The sequence below is a fragment of the Electrophorus electricus genome, chromosome 18 (assembly GCF_041902795.1).
Source record: "Electrophorus electricus isolate QZ-2024a chromosome 18, ASM4190279v1, whole genome shotgun sequence".
Classification (NCBI taxonomy): Eukaryota; Metazoa; Chordata; class Actinopteri; order Gymnotiformes; family Gymnotidae; genus Electrophorus; species Electrophorus electricus.
In genome coordinates, this window is record NC_137514.1 from 1,247,501 (window position 1) to 1,266,198 (window position 18,698).

The 18,698-nt window shown below is 40.3% G+C and overlaps 3 protein-coding genes across 5 annotated transcripts in view; 2 read left to right on the forward strand and 1 right to left on the reverse strand.

The window, feature by feature from the left end:
* Window positions 1-8,517, forward strand: part of vav1 (vav guanine nucleotide exchange factor 1) — an 18,897-nt gene extending 10,380 nt beyond the window's left edge. For all 3 annotated transcript variants that reach the window (XM_027029280.3, XM_027029281.3, XM_081701350.1), the window contains 15 exons: window positions 1,976-2,061; window positions 2,175-2,310; window positions 2,536-2,645; window positions 2,831-2,932; window positions 3,238-3,332; window positions 3,476-3,498; window positions 3,664-3,703; window positions 3,944-4,080; window positions 5,697-5,762; window positions 5,946-5,977; window positions 6,154-6,264; window positions 6,429-6,516; window positions 6,856-6,982; window positions 7,336-7,487; window positions 7,586-8,517. In XM_027029280.3, the coding sequence (XP_026885081.2) occupies window positions 1,976-2,061; window positions 2,175-2,310; window positions 2,536-2,645; window positions 2,831-2,932; window positions 3,238-3,332; window positions 3,476-3,498; window positions 3,664-3,703; window positions 3,944-4,080; window positions 5,697-5,762; window positions 5,946-5,977; window positions 6,154-6,264; window positions 6,429-6,516; window positions 6,856-6,982; window positions 7,336-7,487; window positions 7,586-7,639 (1,359 nt within the window). In that variant the 3' untranslated portion in view covers window positions 7,640-8,517. The remainder of the gene's footprint in view (window positions 1-1,975; window positions 2,062-2,174; window positions 2,311-2,535; window positions 2,646-2,830; window positions 2,933-3,237; window positions 3,333-3,475; window positions 3,499-3,663; window positions 3,704-3,943; window positions 4,081-5,696; window positions 5,763-5,945; window positions 5,978-6,153; window positions 6,265-6,428; window positions 6,517-6,855; window positions 6,983-7,335; window positions 7,488-7,585) is intronic.
* Window positions 8,518-9,122: 605 nt separating this feature from the next.
* Window positions 9,123-11,377, reverse strand: ubl5 (ubiquitin like protein 5). The gene is made up of 5 exons (XM_027029282.3): window positions 11,284-11,377; window positions 10,639-10,726; window positions 10,018-10,101; window positions 9,859-9,896; window positions 9,123-9,506 (listed from the first exon to the last, which is right to left on the reverse strand). Exons 2-5 carry the CDS (start codon window positions 10,692-10,694, stop codon window positions 9,463-9,465), a joined length of 222 nt encoding a protein of 73 aa, XP_026885083.1. The 5' UTR covers window positions 10,695-10,726; window positions 11,284-11,377; the 3' UTR covers window positions 9,123-9,462.
* A 298-nt stretch (window positions 11,378-11,675) lies between these two features.
* Window positions 11,676-14,132, forward strand: pin1 (peptidylprolyl cis/trans isomerase, NIMA-interacting 1). The gene is made up of 4 exons (XM_027029273.3): window positions 11,676-11,823; window positions 12,615-12,812; window positions 12,929-13,039; window positions 13,154-14,132. The coding sequence occupies exons 1-4, from the start codon at window positions 11,766-11,768 to the stop codon at window positions 13,261-13,263; spliced, it is 477 nt and encodes a 158-aa protein (XP_026885074.1). The 5' UTR covers window positions 11,676-11,765; the 3' UTR covers window positions 13,264-14,132.
* The last annotated feature ends 4,566 nt before the right edge of the window (window positions 14,133-18,698 follow it).

An 18,698-nucleotide genomic window follows, 5' to 3' on the forward strand; every position in this document is an offset into this window, starting at 1 on the left:
GTGCTGCCACCTAGAGGTCTGGAGGGACACCTGCTGCAGCTTGGTGGATGAAACCCTGTTGAACCATAAAAATGTTCAGAAAGCAGAGGAAATTGGGGGAGCGTATGGTATAGACAAACAGGAAACAGACAGAGCAGGCCCTGTACATTTGTTCAGGAGTGATGGGGGAGGATACAGTGGGTGTGATGTTTTGTTCATGTATAGCAGATGAAGAGTATAATTAAATAATGTCCACACACACACACACACACACACACACACACACACACACACACACACACACACACACACACACACACACACAAACAAACACACAGTTGTGTCCCTGCATGAAAAGTAAAGCATGGCACTGTGTTCTGAGGTCTGAGGTCTCTGAGGTCTGTAACACCTGTTGCGCATCATTCCCGTGAGGTCACAGAGACAGGACACACCACTCTCAGTGCTGTGATCCAGCTGTTGTCATGCAGCAGCCAGTCTTACAGAAACAGCATTTTGGAGCATATCTGACTGTAGCAAAGCAGTATGGGAATTGTAGTTTTTACTGTGGACGTCTGAATTAAGAAACAAAAATAACAAAATGGAATCCTCATTGAGATGCCACCCATGAATGCAGGTGGGTGTTCAGCTTGGATGTCACGGCTGGTAACAAACAGACTGACAAGAAGACATAATTTCTGCTGTATTAAATTAGCCACACCCCTCACTCTGTAGTAGGTGTTCTCACCTACTACGGCATGCTTTACTAATTAGCCACACCTCTCACTCAGTAGTAGGTGAAAACTACTAATTAGTTCCTCCCCTCACCCTGTAGTAGGTAAGAACTACTAATTAGTCCAACCCCTTACCCTGTAACAGGTGAGCTCTACTAATTAGCCCCACCCCTCACCTTGTAGTAGGTGAGATCTACTAATTAGCTCCTCCCCTCATCCTGTAGTAGGTGAGAACTACTAATTAGCTCCTCCCCTCTCCCTCTAGTAGGGGAGAACTACTAATTAGCTCCTCCCCTCACCCTGTAATAGGTGAGATCTAAGTATTGAAAGGAGGATCTAAGAGATGCTGCAGCCATCTGACAGAAGCTAAAATGCTGCTGTGGCTTGTGGATGCAGAACAACAGTTGGGTCTCAGCTGAGTTTGCTATAAGATGGCAGCTATTGGTGCTGCCATATATTGGGTTTGGACATAGAGTTATGGGCATCTGTATATATTGGATGTGGATGTAGGGTTATGGTCATCTGTATATATTGGGTATGGACATAAACAAAGTCCTTGTGGTAAACCTAACCTTGATATGGCAGATGAATACCAATGCATGCTATTTCATGGAATAGCATGGACAAGGAATTTTAAATCTCTTCAATGACTGAAGGGATCCGCTTGTGAGGGAAAGTAAACATGTATTCTAGTCTGTGTACAAATATAATAATAATACTGTTAAAAGAAATGGAATTGAATTGATCTTTAATTGAAGTCTATTTTCAGTTCTGTGCTACATATTTTTTATCACTCTATACTAAACTAGCTTAATGGTAAAGTAACACGTAGATAAACACTTAAAAACTAATGTGATTGTTCCATTCTTAAATCTATCACTGGCAATTTTGTTGTGTATAATTATAGAATTTTTATATATTTGATATAATTGAATTATCAATTTTTTAAAAACTCCAGTGAGACATCCATGCACAGTGGCAAGTAACATGCTCTATCGCAGAAGTCGAGTGTGTAAAGAACATTAAACCCTGAGAAGGAACAGGCAGCCAACCACACCCACAGTGAACAATCAGATCTCATTCTGAGAGAACAATCAGATCTCATTCTGAGTGAACGATCAGATCATATTCTGAGTGAACGATTGTGAGCACTTGCCTACTAAGCTCTTAACTCAGACATGACTCAGCTCCAGCTTTCGGCGGCAGATGGAGGATGGAGTTTTATATTGGTCCAGTCATATTCCTTGTTACTGTTTTCTTCTCAGGCTCAGTCTCTAGCTTTGTTTGGTCGACCTAAGATTGATGGAGAGCTGAAGATCTGTAGCCCTGAAAAGAAGTCAAAGCAAGACAGGTAAGCCTGTGTTTGTGCATTCTGTTCACACTGATTAATATGTGTTTGTATAAGTATATTTAAGAATGTGTATGATTCTGGAAAATAATGAATGTGTGTGTGTGTGTGTGTAGATATGCGTTTCTCTTTGATAAGGCCCTGCTAGTGTGTAAGAAGAGGAGTGGTGAGAGTATGGAGCTCAAGGAGCTCATCGAACTCCAGCACTTCCAGCTCAGAGATGAAATGATTGGAGAAAAGGACAACAAGAAGGTCTCGTCTCGTCTCGTCTCGTCTCGTCTCTTCTCTTCTCTTCTCTTCTCTTCTCTTCTCTTCTCTTCTCCTCTCCTCTCCTCTCCTCTCCTCTCCTCTCCTCTCCTCAACTGAAGCAAAGATTAAAATTACTTTTTAAATGCTCTAAGAATATTTGTGTGTCTGTTTAATCAGACTTAGATACATGTCCTTCAACTTTGTGCATGGGCATGTTTGTGCGTACAGTGGACACACACGTTCCTGCTGATGGATTCATATGGTCAGAGTGGCTATGATCTATTCTTCAAGACGCGTGAACTGAAGAAGAAATGGCTGGAGCAGTTTGAGATGGCGCTGTGAGTGGAACACTCAACCCATGTTGGATGTGATAACTAATGACCCAGCACACTGATCTGATCCTATTAGGTTTTAGATCTAATTGTAGAATTATCACCCTATAATGATTTAAAGATCTGCTGCCTGGATGATAAATTCAGTGTTTTCTGGATTCTGTGTTGGTATGATGTGTGGGTGCGTGTAGCTCCAATATGTCTCCAGAGAACTGCACAGCTAATGGTCATGATTTCCAGATGTACTGTTTTGAAGAGACCACTTCCTGCAAAGCCTGCCAGATGCTGCTCAGGTAAACAGTCTAGCTTACTCCAAAATAAGTAAGCAAATAAATATTTTAAAAAATAATAATAAAATAGAAATAAAAATAAATACATTTTACTAAAATCTGGATTAGTTAGACCAGACCCCAGTTTGTTGGGTTATATTTGGAATATTATATTATATATCAAACTTCTGAATTTCAGGACTAAAGTTCAGAACTAAAGTTAAATTGAATAGGGTAGTATATCTCCAAGACGGGAATGCAGGAAGGATAATGCTCCCCACAGGCCAGGAGGTGTAAACATTTCTGCTGTCTGGTCTTTGCTCCATTAGGGGGATTTTCTTCCAGGGTTACCGCTGCAGCCGCTGTAAAATGGCAGCCCACAAGGAATGTCTGGGGAGAGTTTCTGCATGTGGACGCTTAGCAGGTGACCCTCTAAACTATATTTGTGTGTGTGTGTGTGTGTGTGTGTGTGTGTGTGTGTGTGTGTGTGTGTGTGTGTGTGTGTGTGTGTACGCATGCAATATCACATCTCTGTATTTAATTAACTGTGTTGTATTTGTTTGCCAGAAAACCAAGGGACTCTGAAAAAGGTTAGTCTCATTGTTTGCAATCACATGGTTTGGTCCATATGTGTCCTGATTAGGAGTTATATTTTTTTATGTGTGTCTAATTAACTTGTGTTTAAAATTTCTCATACTCACATTATATGATTAGCATAATGGACTCATGTTTAAATCCTTTTGTTTTCCTATTAGAACAAATGCAGGTCTGCCACACAGAGACAAAATAAATCAGGTCGGTTCAGCTACACAGCACTGATAAGCTCTCTTTAGCTTTACTAATTAATGCTTGATTTAATACTTATCTTACTGATTACTTAGTCTTCTTTTATTAATTTGTGCATTAGTGTTGCACAGTTTCATGTTTTCCCCGCTGCAACTCACCTAATGAGTTAATTAACAAGCCTTGTATGAGGTGTTTATAACTGTTTATAAACCTTTTGTATCACTTTTTCTCCACTCTTGCTTTTCTCAGGTCTGCCCAAGATGGAGGTGTGTGCTGACTACTATGGGCTGCCCCCGCCCCCTGTGGGTTTTGGCCAACCACTGCACCTCAGTGCAGGTGATGTCATAGAGCTGACGCGTGCGGACGCCGACTTAAAGTGGTGGGAGGTGGGGCTTGATTACTACTCTTTTACCTCATTGGTCAAAGACTGGAAAAAAACAAAACAAAAATAGATTGACCCAAATGAAAATATGTCTAACAATTCATTGATGCTATTCAGTATTGCAAGTGTCCTGCTAGCTGTCATTTATTGTTATTTATTGTTATTTTGGCATCTCCTTAATCAAATAGAATGAGGTGTGATGAGGGTTTATGTAAGCCAGAGAAAAACGTTTCCTTTAATAAATGAAGCAAAACAGAGATCAGACACAGTAGCTGCCAGACATTTAAATCATCCTGATTGGGCCATGGGTAATTACGTTAACATATTTTTAGTATCCTGTTACCCTTTAAAGAATGTGTGTAAATGGTTTCAAGTGAAACTAATTTTTGGAAAAATAGCAGAAAAATATATCAGTTCAGCGCTTTCAACATCCCCTTCAGATCAGTAGCGCTAATGAGTCAGGATGTCATGGGACGAAAGTGGTCACCACAGGACCGCCTCTACTCTCTCAGCTGGATGGTTTGGTTTGTTTTGGTTTGATATATGATATATGTTATATATGATATATATGATATATATGATAGATTAAGTTTCACTTATATAGCACCTTTCTCAGTACCAAAGGAAGCTTTACAATCAACACAATGCATAATACTTTTACATCCAGTCAGCACACCAACAAGTGTTACATTGGCCTGGAAGCTGTTTGAATCCAGACTGTATATTTTTGGTTTCACAAAGATAAAGCGAAGTCTGTTTATATTAATTAAAGTAAACATTAGAATTTTGGGGGTTAAGAATATTTGAGTATATCTGTGTAAATAATTATTACTTTCAGTTTATTTAAAATGATGTCTGTGTTCATGCCAATATAAAGAGCTGCATAAACAATTCTTAGTGTGGTACTGAAATGACACTGGGACAGAACACTTGGCTTCTGAGTGACTTCAAGTGCAGTAGCAGATTGTATGTTTAGCTGTGCAAGTCCGGGAACAGTCTGAAGTTTTACTGACAGCCCAGTGTTCAAGGTGAATCAAGGTAAATCTGTTTAAAAAGACATTAGATCCAGCAATGATGTTTTATAGTGTTAGTGTTTTTGGACGGTGTGTAGGGATACAGTCAGGCCACTTCTCACATAATTAAACTGACCCATTATGAACAATCTGTGTTCTCAGTACAGGTAAATGTCAGTAACCAGATAGTGCCGGTCTCTCACATCTGATGTAGCCTATTCAGTGTGGGCCCATTTGACCATATGAGCACCCCAAAACATGTGGTAAGCAGGTTAGGTTTAGTGCAGACCAAGTTCCCATGGTAAATCAATTGTGGTTCACACACAGGATATGGTTGCAAAATCAACTTTTTTTTTAAACTATGTTCTCCTTTTTTTGTTTTGTTTTTTGCTTTTTCTATGACATTCTTTTGCTTCCTCCAGCATCTAGTAATATAATTTGCTAATTGGTTAATTTCCAATTATTTACCAATTTCCTCACTAGTTAAAGAGTGGGTGAGATGAGAGAACACCAGCATGCGGAGTTCAGGAGTAACCCAACACACTTAACCAACTCATCATTGTACAGCTACAGGACAAAACCTTCTGTTCATGTGTGTGTGCTTCAGGGGAGGAATCTCACAATTGGAGAAGTTGGCTGGTTTCCCTGCAGTAAAGTTCATCCCTTCTTACCAGTAAGTTGACTTCAGCTCAAGAGTTGAATTATATCATGAGCAGTTGTACTTCACCGAATCTGAATTGTAATGTAAGAGGTGCTATGTCTAAAACATGTTATCTCTAAGAGCTTCTGTTTAAAAGTAGCAAGTGTGTACAATGATCTGAGCAGACTGACCTCTGGTTCTCTGTTGTATTCTCAGAGACCAACTCCAGATCTAACGGGGTTCTCCTGGTGGGTACCAATAAAACTTGCATTCTCTCACACACAGATACATACCATAATATCTGATAGTGCTTAACTCTTCATTTCTTATTGCCATAGAACAACTGTTTTAATAAGTTGGTATCTGCTTTGGTGAACTTGAGAAGTAATAAGTGTGTGTGCACATGCATGTGTGTGTGTGTTAGGTTTGCAGGCAACATGGAGCGTACAGATGCCAAAAGTCTCCTTATGTCTCGGTCTGATGGGACATTTCTCATTCGGCAGAAGGACGGTGGAGAGTTCGCCATCAGTATCAAGTACAAAACCCAAACACTTTAGAAAACACACACACATTCAAAAACAAGCGCACACACTAGCATCGACTCAATGACCATCACAGAAACATAAAGCCTATCTTCTCGTTTATATCAGTGATTAAAAATTTGCTCACTCATACTATCCCTCTCTCCTCTTCTGTCAGGTTTAATATGGATATCCGACATATTAAGATAATTCTGACAGAGGGCCTTTACAGAATCAATGACAAGAAAGCTTTCAAAGGGCTCATTGTAAGTGATGACTTCATCCCTTTAGTTCCCTAAAGTGTACACTTCTCTCCTTCCCTTCTCTCCCTAATGTGTGTACCCATCAGTTGCAGACCCTTGTGTGTAGTTGTAGGCTATGAACCGTAACATCATCTATATACCAGGCTTCATTTATGAGGGAATGGCTCTCTCTCTCTTGCTTGGTCCTTTTTCTTTTTGTACATGACTCTCTTTACATCTGTCACTTTCTCTTTGTTTTTGTACATGACTCTCTCTACATGTCACTTTCTTCTTCTTTTTCTAAATGACTCTCTCTACATCTCTGTGACTCTCTCATTCTCTTTTGTGTGTGTGTCTGGGCAGGACCTGGTGCAGTACTACCAAGAGCACTCTCTGAAGGAGTGTTTTAAAGATGTGGACACACAGTTGCAGATCCCTTACAAGCAGCCCGAACAGAGTGCATTCTCTCACACACACCAGCCTCACAGAGGTAAGACACACACACAGAGCACACATACACATACCAGCCTAGCAGAGGTAACACACACACGCACAGACACAGTGCATTCTCAAAAAGACCAACCTAGCAGCAGGAACACACACATATATACACCCCAGCCTACCTGAGGTAACATACCACTCTCATCCACATACACACACCTCCACCATATCACTCAAATAAACACACATTCCTCCACCATATCACTCATACACTCACACACCTGCACTATATCACTCATACACTCACACACCTCCACCATATTACTCATATCTTCACACAAACTGCACATTTTCTCTCTCTCACATTAACACACCACAAAATGCAACTGTGTGTGTGTGTAGGTATGAGCGAGCGTTATTTTGGCACGGCTAAGGTGCGATATGCTTTCTCTGCACGGGATCGCAAAGAGCTGTCTCTACGGGAGGGAGACACAGTGAAGATCATCTCAAAGAAAGCACACAATGGCTGGTGGAAAGGCGAGGTTTACGGCAGGGTAAGAGCCGCACGCGTGCGCCCTCAGACACACGTACGTCTTAATCTGTATGATTCATAAGCCGTTTGTTCTTTCTCATTTTGTGTGTGTGTGTGTAGGTGGGGTTATTCCCTTCTAACTATGTAGAGGAGGAACACTCAGACTACTGCTGATTCAGTGAGTTGGTTACATACAAACTGACTCCATAAATCCAACTCCAACTGTGTGAAGGCAGGACACCACTGAAGGCTACTACTGACTCAGTAAAGGAGTCATTCACACCCTGAGAAGCTCTTCAAACCTCTCTGGTTTGACTCTTTGAATCTTTTACTTGCTCTTAATTGCAATAATTTGCTTACATGTAAATGACATGAGATGTAAATGACACAGATAGATTTACACTGTCCCACTAGTCCTTAACAATAACATAATGAATATGTTTATATAAATTAACATAATGAGACGAATATACTGTAGACCACCGACTGCCAGTTCTCTTCATGAGTCTAATTTATGTTTTCAGGAAAACATTCAGGGAATTTTTTATTTTTTTTTAAATGTACAGCATCTCACAGTCCATAAAAGAACAGACTAATCTCTCCCTGTACTGACTCTTCAGATATGCACTAGTGCCTTGGACAAAATCCCATTAATAAGACGTAAACTCTTAAAATATCTCTTTAAAAACCCTTAAATGTCTGTACTTGGTTAATATGGTATAAGTGGTACCAAACTGGATCCATATTTAAATGAAAATCCCATAATACATTGCAGCTCCACTGATAATTTACCCATAGCACTTATACTTATGGCAACAAGTGGAGATGGGAGAGTTTGAGCCAGTTTGACTGAATTTTTTTGTTCCTTCTACATCTTGCACTCAACAGTGTTATGCACCCTTATTCATCAGTTGTGTACATTTGAGCACAGGTTTGGTCACCCTGCACGACATACGAACCTCTCCTGGTCTGATTTGTGAAACTCTCACACAGTGAGCAGAGATTTGAGATGTGGGAAATGTCAGTAAAGCAGAGTTGGGTGTGGATTACTACACGTGCAATAATTGTTATTATTTCCAATGTATTTATGACATTATTTATATCACTGATACTAATCATTTTGATAACCTTACCACAAAACAAACAATTCTTGGGCTGTTAAACTACTAATTTAAACACATGTTGACCAGATAAATTTAATTACACAAATATGCCAAAGATGTAATTAACGAATGAAAAAACTGTTAGGGTCATGGTCATGTGCTCATGATCAGATTCAACTGTGTACAGCTTTGAGTGTCATTGTGCACAGGACACTCAGTGAACATTAATTTTCTACCACAGCCGCAAAGCAGATCACTTTAACAATGCTTTCCTGAGCCACGGGCCACATTTACAGGTTTTAATGTGGAAATGATGCACCGGTCCTGAAACACAAACAGCTTGTATATGACTGTCTCTATAACCATCATCCAATAAAATGGATGACAAAGTGAAACCACAGTATAAACAAATGCAGTATTTGTGAAATCAATGTCTGCAGACAAACGTTTGTCTTTGCTGGCAATCCAAGCCTACTGCTGTACCATTCTACAATGTTAACCCAAACCTAGAAGTGAAGCAGTCCAACATATTAAGATCTCACACTACATTGACATTGTTTTTAGCTCTTTTAATGTTTTACTTTAAGGAACTACTTTACCAAATCCAAGGACTTAATTTACATAAATATTTTTATTTCCAAATATCAAAACAATTCAAATGAACAAATATCACTTGCCTAGAAGCATGATCTAACAAACAATACTAAAATGTTCTTCCTAATGTGTATATGGGTAAATGTGGGTGTATGCTCATGCATACACAATAGATATGGCATGAGAAGTCAGAGAGACTTAAGTGGTAGTATGTGTACTACAATGTGCATCTAGGATGTACAGTCTGCACTGTGTGTGCGCGCGAGAGAGAGAGAGAGAGATCTGCCTCAGCTCTGCCCCCTACTGGTAATATAGCTCCAGGTTCATGCCATCATGGATCTCATCTTATGTACGGTCAAGGAAAATACACAGAAATGCTGGTTTAGTAACCCAGTTTCCTGATTACCACTGCAGAACACGGAAAATGAAATTTACAAAGATCTAAGTTCTGCTTGCTCAGACTTATGATAAATTCTCAGGCAAACTGACCTTCAGCCAAAGTAGCATAACAGTTACAATTGGAAACCAAAAATACCCAACCCCATACTGACTCCAAACAGCCCCATTACAGCATTCACCTTTAAATGAGGACATGAACGCAAACCTCATGTTGGTTCAAAGTAACCCAGTTGCATGTTATTTACTGGCAAAACCCTGAAACTGGCTAAAGAGGAAAAGTGGTGTATGAAAGGATACAGTCTCCCAGTGACACGTGGTCCTTGAATATGGTGTACCTGCAAGAGGGAAACCCATGGTCATTTCCTACAGTAGTGTTTGGAACAGCACTGTAACAGACTCAAGCATAGACTGAAACAAAGCTATCAAACATGTCTATTTGAGAAGTGAAACTTTCACCATTTCTTGAGGACGATTTTGTCCCACCTAGTGCCAGTCTGAGCTGCGATCAGCTTTTTGAGATCTCCAATAGTGTCTTCAGAACTGTACACACCATTAAGGTTCATAGTCAACATTGCACACACAAAGAGCAAATACAACCCAAAGCAGCAGGCTCAGAATGAGACACTTTCAATACAAACACACAACCCCCTCCCCCCAAAATATGCCAGATCATAATGTCAAAATTCACAGACAACAGAAATACACAAAGAACTAACTAAAACCAGAACGCAGACAATAAAGGGTAACAACCACACACACGCCTAAGCAGAAGTCAAAGACACACACACACAAACTTATAACACTTATGTTTTCAAATATTTTTTACCAACTCAAACCTAGTAAAACATGGCAATTATAGTAACACAGGTTCAACCCAAATCACAAAGATTTTTTAAAATCATTTTGGGGAGGGGGGGGGGGGGCGTAGAACTACAAACAAGCAGATACAAATATAATTAACAGTGCACCAACCGGCCTGAAATATAATCACCAGAACTGAGTGAGACGGAGAGAAAAGCTGTGTAAAGCTGCAATTTAAATGAAAGTGGCGGCTGTGTGCCAACTTGTAAAGGATACTTGCACTTCACGCGGACCTTCTTTCCCAATCGGTCATTGCACACCACTTCAATCATCTCTGCAGTTCCGAGTGACACAGGAAACAACTCTGAAACATCATGAGCTGCCCGTTAATATCAGCGAAACTCACTAGTTTGAACAATCCCGTACGTGAATGGATGGATGGATGTACTGCCTAATTGGGTAAAGAAGAGAAAGCGTGTCAAAACAAAACATAACATAAAGCGTTCCTCTTGGAAACTGAACTGTCGCGACAGACCGCTAGTGCCCAAGGAACAGTTACCGGTCTGCCCTGGCGGTCTAACCTCCACTGCATGGTGTGTCTCGACTGTTTGGAGTAGTGATCAGAGTTCAACTACCATATATTTTCACTAAACATTACAAAAAATGGATAACCCCAGTGTTCGAATGACTTAACTTAATTACTGGCTGACTATATTTAAAAATGCGAGAATGGTTCTCGCAGTGGCAGATGTTCTTAAGATTACCTACTAATCGTGCTAGCTAGCTACCTGGTTCAATAGCTAGCTAGCTAACCAAATGGGGTTTACCATTTATAGTTACAATAGGTGCGTTTAGTAAACCTTAATTCATACAGAGATCGATTAAAGTACACATTTAGCTAAATGAAGAGTAAATCAGTACCAAAGTAGATGTCTGCTCCCAGGAAAATAAAACTACTCTCCACGTTCCAAGCGTTTGACGTAAACGAGTAACGTCTAAACTCACGTGGAACAAATGGACCAATCATGCACATTAACTGTTGATCGACATTAAAAGACGACCAATTAAATTAGAACTCTACAGTAACATGGTGGGACCAATGCAACTGCCGTCAATTGATGTCGACTGTCGTGAGCACTAACGTCGCAAGAATACGAATCACAGTATCTTCATAATAGTTTTGTGCGTCTGTTATAAAATGCGATCATTGTTACAAAGGAATGAACGAAAATATTTCAATTAACGTTAAACGTAGTCAATTTTGATGTATACAAACCTGCTCACCCAGTATAATCCAGTGTGGATTATACTGCTCCCTGTTGTCTGCATTTGGAACTGCACCGCGACACGGCGGGATAAGCGAGGGGAGCGACGCTCTGTGCTGTAGATATCTATCTGTTATCATGTCTGACGATGACAAACTACCGTCTGGATGGGAGAAACGCATGAGTCGGAGTTCAGGTACCCCGTGTTCCATGGACACGCACGAAAAATAACCGCAGTTTGTAGTCAGTGAACCTGCCGTAACACGCTGGAGCAAGCTAAGGCCAAGCACTGCGGTTGCGCTTCCAGTCAAAACAGCGTCCTGTTAGCATTAGCAGGTTAGCGAGCTAGCTGACTAACCAATGGCATGATAAGGGTGTTTTAATTAATTTTAGTTGCCGTTGAAATGTCTTGCTAAGCAACGATTGTACGCTGTATAGCTATGTTGTATAATGACCAACTGCTGGCCAAATATAGGTAACCTAGCTAACCTAAGCTAGCTAATTAAACGTACAGCTAGCTAGCTAGTTGCCCTGGGGACCTCAACCTATAGCTAACTTTAGCCAAAGTAGAGCAGATTGGTTTTACTTAACTCCCGTGCAAAGCTGAGACTTGCACCAAACCTACATTTACGCATATCATTAATCTAGCTAGCTGGTTACATAGTTATGAACAAAATCAGCTAAACAAGTGTACTGGAATTCGTTAGGCTAACTAGTTTATTTTATGTACACTTAGTTGGGCATTGCGTACCATCTAGATAGAAACTCTTCGCGATAACAATGAAATATTAGAAAGTCCAGCTGGTTTTCATTTGCTTAACTGTGTCCACAAGTAGACTCACTGGTTTAAACATGGCAACATCGTGACACGACGTGACTCAACACAAGCAGTGGTGCCAAGTCGATGTGTATCGTCCGTCGTCGGTCATCCTCTCTCTCTCTCTCTCTCTCTCTCTCTCTCTCTCTCTCACACACACACACACTCAGGCAGGGTTTACTACTTCAATCACATCACCAACGCCAGTCAGTGGGAGAGACCGACCGGCGCGGGCGACGGCGCGGGCGCCGTGGACAAGGTGCGCTGCTCGCACCTGCTCGTCAAACACAACCAGTCGCGCAGACCGTCGTCCTGGAGGGAGGAGCACATCACCCGCAGCAAAGAAGAAGCGCTGCAGCTCATACAGAGTAGGGGAGAGTGTGTGTGTGTGTGTGTGTGTGTGTGTGTGTGTGTGTGTATAATAGGATTTTGTTGATTGTTTTGAAAGATTTATCTCTCTGTGTGTGTGTGTGTGTGTGTGTAGAGTATATAGAACAGATAAAGTCTGGTGAAGAGGACTTTGAGACTTTAGCATCTCGGTTCAGTGACTGCAGTTCAGCACGGAATGGAGGAGACCTCGGCGTGTTTGGCAGGGGTAGAGCACACGTACACAAACACATATGTATGCTAATATTTTCAATTCTGTGTGTCCCTTCTGGCGTGTATGCACTTAAATGTGTGTGTGTGTGTGTCTCTCTCTCTCTACCAGGTCAGATGCAGAAGCCGTTTGAAGAGGCCTCCTTTGCTCTGAAGATCGGTGACATGAGCGGCCCCGTGTTCACTGATTCTGGTGTTCACATCATCCTCCGCACAGGATAGAGTTCTGCAATAGGATCCCTGTTCTAGCCCCTCCAACTTACCATCCCTCCAACCATCCATGCATCCCTGTCTTTCCTAGTACATGAAGAGCCCTGGACTTTTAACAAACATGGCTCACCTCACCTCAGTTTTCACTTTCACTCAACATAAACACACATACACAAACATGCATGGTTGTTTTTCTGAAATGCCCCCTCCCCACGCATGTTTTTTTCTGCATCCTAATGATGTTGCCTGGCCAATGACCTGAGCTCTCTTTCTCTTTTTTATATTTTTAAGATGCATAGACCAACAGTAAAGTGTCTTGTTTAAAGATCTTGGTGGAATAGTCATAAGAATGAAATGCTAGTTCATTATTTTGTGTGATAAAACAGCAGCAGTTGCACTGGGTGGATGAAATCCTTTTGTTTTTTTTAACCGTATGAGTTTTATTTCTCCCCCCTGGCTGATTCACTTTAAATTTCAGCATGACCGTTTTGGGTAAGAATAAGCTCCTGTCTTTACCCCCCCCCCAAATGATGTCCAGCATACCCCAGTCCCAAGGTCAGCCCTCCCCCACACTGCACAGTATAGTGCTTTGCTACTCCGAGGTATCTAAGTTTGCCCAAAAAGGCTCTGTTGCTTAGTGATAAAGCTGAACTAACCTAGGAGTCTTAGAGTAAATGCCATACAGTAAAGCTGCACAGGACCAGTTTATGGAGGGCAACAAACTGACATCATCAACCAGCAGCTAGAAATATCTTTCCTGCTCCTTTGACCATCTCTTGGCATCATCTGTCTGTACCATTACACTCATGAATTTATCCTCAGTATGATGTCAAACTTGAAATGATAGACAATGACCAATAAAGCTGATCAAATGAAAAGTGCAGGTTTGTCTTTGTGAGTGTGTACTAACAATATGATCTTAATGAGTGTGTAGTCTGAGATACAATATCTTCATCAAAGCATTAGGTTGTGTAGAGAAATGCCTGTCCAGCAGAGTTTGACCAGTAAAGATGATCATATGGTCTTGACTCGATTAGTTGAGGTCTTGGGATAGACTCTGCCTCTCTTTTCTTTCGATGGTCTTGATCTACACAACGGTAAATAAACGTACACACAAATGTGTATACCATGTATAACTATGTATGTGACAAATAAACCAAACTTGAACTTGAAATGCTGTTTGACCTTGTGAGTCCACAAAAATAATGAATGAGATTGTGTACCAGCTGAAATATTCCCTCATGTTGTCAGGTTGTTGTTTAATACAGTGCTTTCCTACAGGTAAAAGTATATATTCTCTCTGCAGTGTAAACAGTTTCCTACACTTAGACCTTTTTTCCTACTATGAGAAAAGCATGAGAAAACCTTTTTTGATGAGTTGAAGAGGCAATCCAATTTAAAAAGAACTAATTATTGTGTACAGGAACACATTCTGGTCATTCACATTAGAGATGCAGAATGCAGCCAACCCTCACATTATAGAACTGTGGAATCTTTGGAATGTGCAGTATGTTCAAGGTTTGTTTCATGATTTTCTACTGTCTCTCTTGTGTTGAAATGCCTTGTCTAGACTGTATCAAGTTTCCAAGCCAAAGAACCAAGTAGTTGCGTTGTTCATGTTATTTAGCAGTAGAGTTACTGTAAAGTTATTTAATGGCTATAACACTACAGTTCCCTGTCTTCCTATGTTCCTCCCTAAACATGCTGAAGGTTTCTCAAATGTCTGAGTTTCTCAAACTCCCCTCTTACTGTATACTATCTGATGAGAAACAAGGAGAGTAGTAAGTTAAAAAAAATCTAGCACAGTATATACATATACTCAGCATATGTATGTAACAAACAAATCTAGCACAGTATATACATATACTCAGCATATGTATGTAACAAAAAAATCTAGCACAGTATACACATATACTCAGCATATGTATGTAACAAAAAAATTAGCACAGTATACACATATACTCAGCATATGTATGTAACAAAAAAATCTAGCACAGTATATACATATACTCAGCATATGTATGTAACAAACAAATCTAGCACAGTATATACATATACTCAGCATATGTATGTAACAAAAAAATCTAGCACAGTATATACATATACTCAGCATATGTATGTAACAAAAAAAAATCTTTGATTATTATTAGATTTTTACTCGTGCTTATAGTTCAGCTTTTGCACTATTTCTGTCACTATCACTATCTACCAGTACTTTATTCTATTACTTTATTTTTTAATTGCGCTTTAGTTTTTTAAAGTATTTATTTTGTTTTATTATTCCAATATTTATTATATCTAAATCAATTGTACTTCATGTTATTACTTAATTGATTCTTTTAACACATTGTTCAGTGAGACAGTGTTCTGGTGTGTTCAGTGTTCTGGTGTGTTCAGTGTTCTGGTGAGTTCAGTGAGACTGTTCAGTGTTCTGGTGTGTTCAGTGAGACAGTGTTCTGGTGTGTTTAGTGTTCAGGTGTGTTCAGTGTTCTGGTGCGTTCAGTGTTCAGGTGTGTTTAGTGTTCTGGTGTTTTTAGTGTTCTGGTGTGTTCATTTTTCTGGTATGATCAGTGAGACAGTGTTCTGGTGTGTGCAGTGTTCTGGTGCGTTCAGTGTACTGATGTGTTTAGTGTTCTAGTGTGTTTAGTGTTCTGATGGGTTCAGTGTTCTGGTGTGTTTAGTGTTCTGGTGTGTTTAGTGTTCTGGTGTGTTCAGTGTACTGATGTGTTTAGTGTTCTAGTGTGTTTAGTGTTCTGATGTGTTCAGTGTTCTGGTGTGTTTAGTGTTCTGGTGTGTTCAGTGAGACAGTGTACTGATGTGTTTAGTGTTCTGGTGTGTTTAGTGTTCTGGTGTGTTTAGTGTTCAGGTGTGTTTAGTGTTCTGGTGTGTTCAGTGTTCTGGTGTGTTTAGTGTTATAGTGTGTGCAGTGTACTGATGTGTTCAGTGCTCTGGTGTGTTTAGTGTTCTAGTGTGTTCAGTGTTCTGGTGTGTTTAGTATTCTGGTGTGTTCAGTGTACTGATGTGTTCAGTGTTCTGGTGTGTTTAGTGTTCTAGTGTGTTCAGTGTTCTGGTATGTTTAGTATTCTGGTGTGTTCAGTGTACTGATGTGTTCAGTGTTCTGATGTGTTCAGTGTTCTGGTGTGTTTAGTGTTCTGATGTGTTCAGTGTTCTGGTGTGTTCAGTGTACTGGTGTGTTTAGTGTTCAGGTGTGTTTAGTGTTCTGGTGTGTTCAGTGAGACAGTGTTCTGGTCTGTTTAGCCACAGGGGCTGCTCTATCTTAATGTATTTACACCATTTACATAACACCATGTTAATCTCCACATGGGTTGGCTGCCATCCTCCTGTTTACCAACAGAGGGGGTGCAGCCCCATTGTTTACCTGGCAGCCTCCCTGTTACAGTTGCTCTATGGAGCTTTGCGGGCAAAGTTGCATTTTTAATGTACAGGTGGCTCATTACAGTGGGGCTAGTTACTGTAATAGAACAAGCAGACTTACACAGGGGCTGGTGACTCTAATAAAACAGGCAGAATTACGCTGGGGCTATTATAAATAAATTATTTGTGCTTTGCTGAATACCGTATTGAGATTTGCAGTGGCTCCTACACTTGGTACTCTGCTATAAAAGTGATCCAGAGATGGTCATCATTCCTGCAGGTTCGCCCGTCTCTGCACAGGAGCTCTTTTAGAGTGGCTGTTGGGCTCTACCATACCTCGCTCACCAAGGCCCGTTTTGCCGTTTTGAAGGAGTGTATGATATCAAATTTACTGAGGTCATTGTGGTCCTGGCAACAATCAAAGCTTTAGGTTCTGTTATATATCCTTGCCTTGATTTATGCCTTGAAATATTTTTGCAGAGCTCTACAGGTTGTTCCTTGAATTTCCATAGCTTTTTTTTTTTTTTGTACTGACAAAATAAATTGTGGAAATTGTTATAAACCCAGGTCCCAGGTCCCTCTGGGGGGAGGGGGTTGGGCTAAACCAACCTCTGGAGGTGGGGAGTGGGGGGCTAAACCAACTTCTGGAGGTGGGGGGACTCCCTTTTTTCTTGTAATGGCAGGGTAGAGGACTATGTTTCTTCATATATGAGTGTTTCTGAATCTTACCCACAGCAAAAAAAAAAATTTGTTCAGGAAGGGCTTGATAATTAATTAGCTGCTGAGATGAATAAAATATTTTTTAGACTGGAATAGCTACCAGAACAAGGACATAAGACACTGTGTCACCATGAGTTAAACCCTGAAGTCTAAGGTGAGCATGAGGAACCAGTTTAGATGAGATATGAGAATAACCAAAGTTAACAATTAAATGATTATGGTCTATATGTACACATTCTGATCATTCAATCTGAAATATGTCCAAAAGAGAAAAGAAGGAGGAAAATATAAGAGAACGTGCCTAGCAGAAAACCTTGTTTTAGAATGTCAGAATATAGTTATGTGTAGAAATTAAAAGTGCCAAACACGACACAAAACATATATGGAAAGGGCTTGTACAGAGTGGTGGTGTAATGCAAAGAAAACATTTTAGAACAATTGCAAAAAAGAAACTACATTGAACAATTCATTTGAATAATTTAAGTAAACAGATTCAATCAATCAGTCAAAATGTATTTATATAGAGCTTCTTACAACAGATGTTGTCACAAAGCAGCTTTACAAATGTCCAATTCCAAGCCCCCAGTGAGCAAGCCAAGGGTGAGAGTGGCAAGGCAAAGCTCCCTTGAGCATGAGGAGCATGAGAGGAACCAAGACTCAAAGGGGGAGGGGGGGCCCATCCTCCTCTGGGTGATAACGGTCACCACAATAATAACAATTTTAAGCAAAAAATAAATAAAATATGAAAAAATAAACAGTTACTGTCTAGTCCAATTTTCCAGAGGTCCTAGTCTTATCCTGACGGTATGCATGTGTCCAAAATATTGAGACTATGTGTTCGTTTCAAACATTTACAGGAAGATTATTACATAGCGTGGGAGCTTTCTAAGAAAAGGCTCTGACCCTGCAGTAGATTTTCTTATACTTGTTACTAGTAAAGAGCCTGCACCTTTTGGTCTAAGTAGATGTGGTGGATCATAATGCACTAAGAGTTTTCTAAGGTGCTGTGGGGCAAGACCATTCAGTGCTTTGTAGTTTATTAGAAGTATTTTATAATCACTACAAAACGTTACTGGGAGCCAATGTAAAGTAGCTAAGATAGGAGTGATGTGATCTAGTTCTAGTAAGAACTCTGGCTGCTGCATTTTGAACTAGCTGGAGCTTAATGGTACAGCCAGATAGTAATGCATTAGAGTAGTCCAATCTTGAAGTAATAAATGCATGGACTACCTTTTCTGCAACATGTGAGGAGAGCATGTTCCTAATCTTTGAAATGTTTCTAAGGTGGAGAAAGGCGGTCCTAGAAATATTATTTACATGACCTTTGAACGAGAGACTGGGATCCATAATCC